This window comes from Glycine max, chromosome 13, assembly GCF_000004515.6.
Source record: "Glycine max cultivar Williams 82 chromosome 13, Glycine_max_v4.0, whole genome shotgun sequence".
In the NCBI taxonomy this organism is placed as follows: domain Eukaryota; kingdom Viridiplantae; phylum Streptophyta; class Magnoliopsida; order Fabales; family Fabaceae; genus Glycine; species Glycine max.
Window position 1 is genome coordinate 43,207,265 of NC_038249.2, and position 9,342 is coordinate 43,216,606.

A 9,342-nucleotide genomic window follows, 5' to 3' on the forward strand; every position below is an offset into this window, starting at 1 on the left:
AGACATAAAAAGTTGATCATTGCACGTCCTAATACCGCTACCACTTTCCCGTGACACTCCACAACCTCTTAATCATACTTAAAAACTTAATAGTTATGGTCTGCAATTATATAATTACAGTTTTTAAATATTTTTGTGTTGGAAGTATTCATTAATTTTATTAATAATTAGTTTTGGTTGAATGATTTGACTAATATGTGTTTTTTTCTTTCTTTCAATAGGTCCAAAGTAAGTGATAGATTGATAATTTTTTTGTTATGGGGGCAATACTAATATATATAAATTAGTGGAGGTATAACTAATATTATAACTTTTTTTTTCAACTATTTTAAATTATAAAGATAAATTGTAACTGCACATACATGCTATATCAAGAAAGACAAAAATTAGTGGGGACAATTGCCCCCTTCCTCTTCTATGTAAATGTGTTCATGTTGATAGTTTAAACTTAAGATTTTATTTAAAAAATCTCAGTCTAATTTCACTCAAATGAACTACTTATTAATTAATTAATTAAAAATTCATAATACTGTACTTTCTATTTTTTTTCAAAAACTTTCATATGTGAAATAAATATAATTATTTTGCTCCTATATTTTCTATTTTGACTATTGGCTCATTTTAAGTCCACAAATATTTTTTCTTTTAATGGGACTTAAATAATTTTATTTTGGCTAAAATTAATTATTTTAATTGTGATCTTATTTTAACTTAGGTAAAATTACAAATAAGGATTAAATATATTTTTAGTTATTACAATATAAAGATTTTACTTTTAGTCATCTTTTATTTATTTATTTTAGATGAATGTTATGATTTATGTGATTATTTATTTATTTAATTTTTAGTTCCCATTGCTATTTAACATTGAAGTAGTATATGACTTGATATGTTTAGATCTGTATCATAATATCACTAAATATAAAAGGTTTTTTTTTTTTTTTTTACTTTTACAATTTTTGAGAAACATTTTAAAAAAAACTGAGTTAACATTTTTTTTTATAAATTAATACGAAAATTCTTGATATTTACATTGACTTAAAAACTCGTCAAATTCAATATATTAATATGAATTAGTTCAAGTGAAATGCAGTTGAATCATATAAATCTGTAGTTCTAATTTAATCTCAATTTTTTTTGTATATATTTAAACAAAAACTATTAAAAAATATTTATTTTGTGTTATGACAGCTTGAGCATGACATTTGAGAGATTATTAAAAGCATTTTATTTTGGTACATAAAAAATAAATAAATGCTTTATGATTTATCACAAGGATATCTTTCGATTAATAGATTATTTTTGTTATTATTAATTAGTATTAAAAAATATATTATTTTTGGTATTTAATAATTAGTATTAAATTGTAATTTTCCGCCATTTTTTTGTGTATTATAATTATCAATTTCATTCCTATTGTGCACATTAGAATCAATGAATCACCATGAAGCAAGCCCTAATTTCCTTCGTTTGGGGAAACATGCATCACTCAGGATAAAGAGAAGAGTTTGAAGCTCCGCTTGCAGCCATACTCGAATCAGGGCACATAAATTTTCAATTTGAGGAACATTTTTTTTGTTTAGATCAAAAACAGAAGAGCTTGCTCAAGTGAAGGAAAAAAAAGGTTCTACTAGGAGAGAGGTTATTGCTTAACCTTATTCACTCCCTTATTCCTCAAATTTTGGTTTTCACTCTTCTTCTCCGTAGTACACTTCAAAGTTCTTACCTTCCCTATTGTGTAACTATCTTGACGCTAGTTTGAGTGAAAATATTAATCTGGGTATTTTGGTTGTTACTTGTTACATGTGTCAGCAGTTAATGTAGTTATCTTTCTGAGCTTTGTCGGCTCTTGTCATGGACCCCCGCAAAGAGAGAATAAAGAATGGGTGCCTGAAGATTTTGGAAGGAATAAATTCAATGTCTTTGGTAAATTTAGATGACCAGCAAGTCCATTCCTTAGTGATGATGAGAGAAATAGCACGTGGGGTTGTTGATGATCGAGATAGAAAGGTACTACTAAGAGAGACAAGTAGCCGCTGATATAATTTTTATTTTTTACACAATTTTCGTATCATCATAAATTGGGTGCTATTTGCAGGTTACTAAAAGTGATGTGATCACTGCATTGCGCCACAGCATTGAGAAAATGGTTCAGTCTGGTTCCTTTGAAGGATTAATTCGTGGTGGATTATGTTTATCTCTTTCCCAACTGACTTGATGTTGTCTGCAGGTGTGTGCATCCAGGGATATCATTCAAATATTAAGTAGGATGTCCTTTGAAGGCTTGGATGACCAGAGCATGCATTTAGTCATGAGGATGAAAGAAATTGCAAATGGGGTTATTGATAAGCAACCTAGAGTTGCAATAACTAGGCCTGACTTACTTGCTGAACAAGTAAGGAGCTAATACTGCTTGCTGTCTTATTATGTTTTAATTTGTTTTATTTTTGTTTAGATTTAAGATTTCTCTTTAAGGTACATTGATCAGTCTCACAGGTTGGATTTGTGGATGAAGGGATGAGAGATAGTCCCGTGGTTGAGTCAACCAAGATCAGCAATGGGTATGTTCCGATTGGCGGGGCACAGAGCATGACTAATGAAGATGAGATGTTGGATGTGGAACATGTTTTAAGATTTGAAAATGGGATAGATGAAGTTCACGAGTCTTTGTTACCTTGTTTTCAGCAGTTTCTTCTGTGGCCACCTGATGATTGTGTCACCTTAGAGTGGGTTCAGGACATGATGGTCATCCTTGAGCAGGCTTCACAGAAGATGTTGCCATCTGAATTCTGTCATATCGTGCCGGCCATTTTGGTGGACAAATTGGCAGATGCTGCTTGCAGTATTTTATGTAAAGAACCAAACTGTGTGGAGATTAATTGTCAAGGAGAAGATTCAAAAGTAATTGTAGTAGGCGATGTACATGGGCAGTTTCATGATTTAATGTTTCTTTTCAAGCATGCAGGGGTTCCCTCTGAGAACCGGATTTATGTTTTTAATGGAAATTATGTAGATAAGGGAGCTTGGGGAATTGAAGTATTTTTGTTCTTGCTGGCTTGGAAGGTAAGATGATGGCTGCAAAACTTAATAAATGTTGAGATCCTCCATGATTTTGTTGGTGTTTGTTACCTTGTTGGTGTATATTCACCAGGAGGAGAAAAAAATCACAGAAGACTACTGTTTAGAAACATTTGTATGACATGATAACTGTTATGGTGACCAAACAGAATACTTACGTGTATATGACACTGAATATTTATTAGTATGTAAAGTTTGCTATTGCATATTCAGGTCTTGATGCCTCATAGAGTATATCTACTTCGTGGGAATCATGAATCAAGATATTGCACTGCAAGATATGGTTTTAAGAAGGAGGTGTGGGCCAAATATGGTGATCAAGGTGAAGATGTCTACAATAAATTCCTAGCATGTTTTAAGGAGCTTCCATTAGCTTCAGTTATTGCCAATTGTGTTTATACTACTCATGGAGGACTTTTCCGTAGTATACACGCAGCCCCTTCACAGAAACCGAAACGAAATAAAACACACAGGGTGGATCTCGGCTCTTTAGCTGAGTTATCTGAAGTTAAAAGATCTTTTGTAGATTGCCCTTATGAAGGTCCTAATATATTATTGAGTGATGTTCTCTGGTCAAGACCATCTAACAGGGATGGTCTGAGGGATAATACAGGTCAAAAGTTAGGTTTATTGTGGGGTCCTGATTGCACTGAGGCATTCTTAAAGCAGTACAATTTAAAGGTATTGACATTCAAATATATGGTTAGCATACTATAGCCATGATATTTTAACTTTTCAGTATCCTCTAGTCAAAGACTTTAATAAGTTGCCTTCCTATTGTTTTGGAGAATAAATCAGGTCTATTCCAGTATTTTATTGGGTTCCTCATTGTTTATCATGGTGGAGTGTCAGACTGGAGGTTGAGAGAAAAAGATAGCCAAAAAACACCCGTAGAGTGTTGCTAGCAGGAAGAAAATATGTAATTTGATTTTTGGCCTATAGTGGTTCCAGTTTGCCATTCCTATTATTTACAGGCTTCCAGTCTCCTCAGAAGTCTGCACTTCTATCTTCACAGGATTCACCTGTCTCTCTTGCTCATCTTGGTGTCTAGGGCATGATGATGCCTTTTCTTTTTGTAAGGCAAACAAAAATGAATTTATTAAAAGAAAGTATGCAATGACACACAAGCTGTGCTACCATCAACATACCTGAGAGAACTACATCCATGGGTTGAAGGCATTGGTCATAATTTCCATGTGCTCAGACCATGAAAATACACTTACCATAACTTACATCCAACATTTCACAAACCTAACATTCTATTTCACAAAAACATGATGATGCCTTTGATGCTGCTCCACGAGAACTTCTTTCATTTGCACTAGCGGGTTATCTCACTAGTTGCCTTACGACACCAGACATTTTAGGGAGGAACTTGAGCTTTTGCTGACCGAAAATCATTGATCTCTCCCCCCAACATGAAAAGCTTCAAACCTGGACTTATCTCTGACCATTGCCCTTTTTTGCTTATTTTGTTTAAGCATAGTCTGCCTTTTTTTTTAAAAAAAAAAAATCTTTTTATATTCGTAGGATCAGGAAATTTATTGTTAACTGAAATATAATCATGTTTTACCCCTTTACATTGGAATAATGCTCCTGCTTATATTCTTGATTTTTTTCACTCTAATTATCAAGAAAGCAATAAAATCCCATGCTTGAGTTTGTTATCAGATGCTTGAAACTATTATCACAAATTGTCATCAATAATGCCTGTCATTGTACAAGATGGATTGCATGTTTAGATGTGTATAAAAGAACATGTGTAAGTTAATAAATATTATTTGACTAATCACTAAATAGTATTCTTACTCTTAGTAAATATTATTCTTTCTGCATAGCTGATTATCAGATCACATGAAGGACCAGACGCAAGGGCTGGTAGAGATGATGATTTTGGGGACATGCTAAGTGGATACAGCATAGATCATGATGGAGAATCGGGAAGACTGTATACTCTTTTTAGTGCTCCAGACTATCCACAGGTTCAAATTTGCATACACATAGTGTTTTTTTATTAATATTTATTCAATGGTTTTTCATTTATTACACCTGTACCATTTTCCTCGCAATGTCATAATTCTTTGCTTCACTGAATGATTTTTTGAAGCATCAAAGGAATACGCATAGCCATAGCCATATATGCTAGCATATATGTATAATTGGTAACAATGACAATTGAATTTGGACCCAATGGATACCCACAAAAAAATACCTATGATGGGGAGGGAACTTACCTGCTAAATGAGTCTGAGCCTTTCTCTGTTGTTAAATAGCTGCTATAGTTGGGTTATACTGCTATTCCGTTGTGGAATTCCTTGGATTTGCGATTGTGGCTCCGTTTGCTCTTGCAGTTGCTATATGTGTCGTGGTTGTGTCATGATATCGCAGTTTATATAGGATGTGGGACTGATTTTCCCACTCAGTCCAAGTGTCCCACTCACATAAAACCTGTTAAGTGTTAACTTTCTCTCTTCCAAAACCTCTAATCACTACTTCACGTAAGGATCAAGGAAGAGCTCCTCCACTCCTCTGTCAATGTTTGTTCACCTCCATCAACGACAAGATGAATATATAAATCTTAATTATCAATTTAAATTTTTGTGTGTGTGTATATATATATGATGTGTCCCATGTCCTATGTGTCGTGTCCAGTGCCTGTGCTTCATAGTTGCCAATTAAGATGGTTTCAACTTTCCCTGCAAGGAGCACCTAATATTTAGCCTTCAGAAATCTAGTATGTTGGAATGATTGTTTTCAAATAACTTATCCTTGAAATGATGAAAAATTCATACATAATCTACATGTGGCATACATTTCTGATTTCACTTGTAACTCTGCACATGGGAATTGTTATACAGACATATTGATTTTTATCACTACAAAGAAGACAGTTATAACACTTATTGTGTTTGAACGGTAAAACGTAGTTATTAGAAAGAAGTGTAACTTTGAGATCTGCAGTATCTGAAATATTATATCTCCTTAAAGGTCTTTTTTTTGTATGTTGCAGTTTGGTAAAAGGAGATATAACAATAAGGGGGCATATGCAGTGTTGAAGTCGCCTGATTTTGCCAGCCCTTCGTTTCACTCATTCAAAGCAGCAGAAAGACCAATGGTAATGTTTTCTTATCTAATTAACATACAAAATCTGAATGACTTGTTTTCTGTTCTATTGTACGGAATCAAATGCAAGCTGGGGGTAACTTTCAGTTGGAAGAAAATTAGATTTGTATTGAATTTGGAGAGTTGAAAAATAAAATCAAGTCATCAATTTGTAAAATTGTGGGTATAAAGAGAATTTATATTTTGAGAATTGTCTCATGAAAGTTTCTTTGCTTAGAAGATATGCATTTAAATGTTGATTATACATCAATAAATTATTGAAGTGATTTTTATTTGTCTTTTATTAACCGTCTAACTTTTGTATTGTTTTCTTTCCAGGTGGATCCTTACTTTGATTTTGATGCCAATTATATGGAATCGAGTAAACTAGACTCTTCTCAAAGTGTATGTTAGCAAATAGCTCTTCCAAGAAGTGCTCCCCAGCTTTCCTTTTCATGTGATAACTATAGGATGAATGAGTATAATTGCATGTAAGAGCAATGGAAATTCTAATAGTAGACAATGTTGTGATGCATGCATTTTATATCATATAACCATTAGGCTGTTATTGTCAACCTTTACATTCAAAATTTTAATTGTGTTAGCAAGAGAAATTTAGTTAATTTTTTAGTCTCACTCATTTGTTGAGATTTGAAGTGGTATTATTGCTAGGGCTTTGTATTTTTTTGTGGTATTGGATAAAATGGATTCCTCACACATGTATGGGTTAGAATGCTTGCCTTACCATTTGAACCTATAATTTCTTAAGACATTTGATATGTTTGAAGGGTGAGATTGAATTTGAATGTTAATTTTTGTGTTTGCGTCCTTATCAGCTTGAATTATAAAATTCGTGTCATTGGATTGATAGCAATCTGATGATAGAGTGCAAATAAGTTTGACAGCTTTTGTCACTCAAAACATGATGAAAAATGTGTAGAAATCAAATAAAACACATGATACAGGAAGTAAAATTCAGAAAGGCCTTGGCCGTGCCTATGATATAACATATGTGCAGCCAACCATGTTTGATGCTTGTGTTTTATCACTTAAAGAGGCAACTATAATGTGTCTCTATTGCATGTGTTAAGGCTTGAGATGCCTGGAACATTTTTCTCATCATCATCATCATCATCATCATGTTGTATTGCTCACTAAAGACTGAAACACTGAATCGGCCTACTTCTGTTGATATGCACGCATAGGCCTCAACCTCTACCCTTTCTGCTCCTCAAAGATTTTATTCAGATGGGATGAGACCTGAGTTTGACTTTGGGGCATTAGGCATATACAATGCCCCAGGTTGGAGGGTTGAGCTTCCTGATGGTTCAGGAGGTACTCAAGCTGTTGAGGTTCCAAGGGCACCATTGGCGGAAGGATTGCCTCTGCCTCCAAACATACAGGTAGTGAATGTCATTTATGATTTACCAACTTATTTGTTAATATGGTTAGGCCTAAACTGAGGGTTCTTTTTGCAGGAGCCACACAAGGCTGCTTATGAGTATTTGTTTGAGCTAGTTGCTGGCCTGAAACATATGATTGTAACAAGGGTGAGTTATGATTCATCATTCATGACGTTGTTGTTGTTGTGGTTGGTTCTCATATGTCTCTTTTGGGAAAATGAGCTGTTTTTTTTTTTTTTTTCAATTCAGGAGACTGAGAACAGGGCCCCTGTGTCTGCTTTGAGAAGTAGAACTAGGAAACGAGAAGGTAAGGGTAACTCATAGATGGGGCACCGCAGACAACACCATGTGACAATGATTATATTACCTCTGTAGCATATTGTTTACTTGTCCTTTATGCAAGTATTAGTATTAAACTCAGTAATTCTTGCTTCAATGTAATAAGTCCTAGCTTTGCCTCCAATAGCATGAGCTCAAGTTTGTGTCACTAAGTTTTTGCATTGATATCAATACTGGGACTTAGAATATCGGCGCAAATAATCAGGAATATTCAAGGCTAAAAGTGAGTTTGCCTTTAGTATATCAATTGGTCTTTATTGCAACTTGGGATTGTAATATCCTCATTCGAAATACTACTCCTACATGACACAAGAGTTACCAACCAATATCACGCTCTTTAAAACAGTGTTTAATAAATTGATGATGGGTACTGATACGTGATTTCGTTAACTGTCTGCATTAAACATGAGAAGAAATTTTTTCTGATGACCATTATAATAAACCGCGTAATATTTTATTACTTTCACGCATTGTGGCATTGGTGATATTGTGAACTTTCGGTATAGCAAGCATAAGTAGAGTGATGCAAATATAAATAGAGAAATATTACCAATATGTTTCCAAGTATTTTTTAAACACATTTCTTATTATCTGTCCACGTTTAATACTTATTTAATTTTTTTAAAAAATATTAAGTTTAAAATGTGATTTAAAAATAAAAATAATGCATTAAAATAAGTGTTCGAAATAAAAATCTAAGGATAAAGAACATGTTAAAATATTTGAAGTGGGATGTCGGAAATAGTTTCTGCATGCAAAAAAAGTTGAACGATGCCAGTGACAGTTTGTTGTCTCTAGAAATTGAATATTTATTTAGTTTTATAATTTTCTTTTTGGAAAAAATTGTAGAATAAATGAATGTTGTGGGTAAAAAATGGAGAAAAAAAAAACGAATTTTAAAAAATAGATTAGTTCATATATATGTATAATCTGAATCTGCCTAGCATGTTCTAGACGTGGAAACTAAAAGGGAAATCCGAACCATTCCATGAAGAATATTTATTATTCTATGAGCAATTGGATCTAATCATGTACATACTTTTTAAGCCATTAGTTTGTAAACCAACAAAAGAAGGGGGCCGGATAAGCACTAATTAATTTTTTTGGTTGCATCCTCCTACCATTATGCTGATCGTTGGCCACACGACATGCATCTCTTCTACCTGTTGACTTGTTCTTTCATGACTCTATCCTATGCCACCTTTTATCCTTTTTCCCTTTTCTTTTCATAACATTTTAATTTTAATCTCATTTTCAAGGATAGGACATGATTTTTGCATTTAAATAAATGTCATGCATCATAACAAGTGTGTGGTTATATTATTTTTGTTTGTATATAAAACAATTTATAGTAGAATTTTATCGAGTAAATTTTTAAATAAAAGTTATAATTTTTTTACAACATAGTAAGCATAAACAT

The 9,342-nt window shown here is 33.2% G+C and overlaps 1 protein-coding gene across 3 annotated transcripts; it reads left to right on the top strand.

The window, feature by feature from the left end:
- Positions 1 to 1,410: 1,410 nt before the first annotated feature.
- LOC100779241 (serine/threonine-protein phosphatase 7) lies at positions 1,411 to 8,070 on the top strand. Of its 3 annotated transcripts, XM_006595023.4 has the most exons (12): positions 1,412 to 1,641; positions 1,816 to 2,010; positions 2,099 to 2,149; positions 2,231 to 2,395; positions 2,497 to 3,063; positions 3,292 to 3,759; positions 4,917 to 5,060; positions 6,089 to 6,193; positions 6,520 to 6,585; positions 7,386 to 7,583; positions 7,659 to 7,730; positions 7,833 to 8,070. In XM_006595023.4, the coding sequence occupies exons 2-12, from the start codon at positions 1,855 to 1,857 to the stop codon at positions 7,905 to 7,907; spliced, it is 2,067 nt and encodes a 688-aa protein (XP_006595086.1). In that variant the 5' UTR covers positions 1,412 to 1,641; positions 1,816 to 1,854; the 3' UTR covers positions 7,908 to 8,070. The 3 variants fall into 3 exon arrangements, 2 of the variants coding, with proteins under 2 accessions (XP_006595086.1, XP_003543583.2); XR_417775.4 differs by lacking the exons at positions 7,659 to 7,730; positions 7,833 to 8,070 and having other exon boundaries at positions 1,411 to 1,641; positions 6,520 to 6,671; positions 7,386 to 7,525; XM_003543535.4 differs by lacking the exons at positions 1,412 to 1,641; positions 1,816 to 2,010; positions 2,099 to 2,149 and having other exon boundaries at positions 2,253 to 2,395; positions 2,489 to 3,063.
- The last annotated feature ends 1,272 nt before the right edge of the window (positions 8,071 to 9,342 follow it).

Bases quoted from the DNA above. Each gene is read 5' to 3' on its own strand.
- LOC100779241 (XM_006595023.4), top strand. From the start codon at position 1,855: ATGGACCCCCGCAAAGAGAGAATAAAGAATGGGTGCCTGAAGATTTTG. The intron at 5,061-6,088 runs GTTCAAATTTGC...TGTATGTTGCAG, and splicing joins GTGCTCCAGACTATCCACAG to TTTGGTAAAAGGAGATATAA. The intron at 6,586-7,385 runs GTATGTTAGCAA...ATGCACGCATAG, and splicing joins AACTAGACTCTTCTCAAAGT to GCCTCAACCTCTACCCTTTC.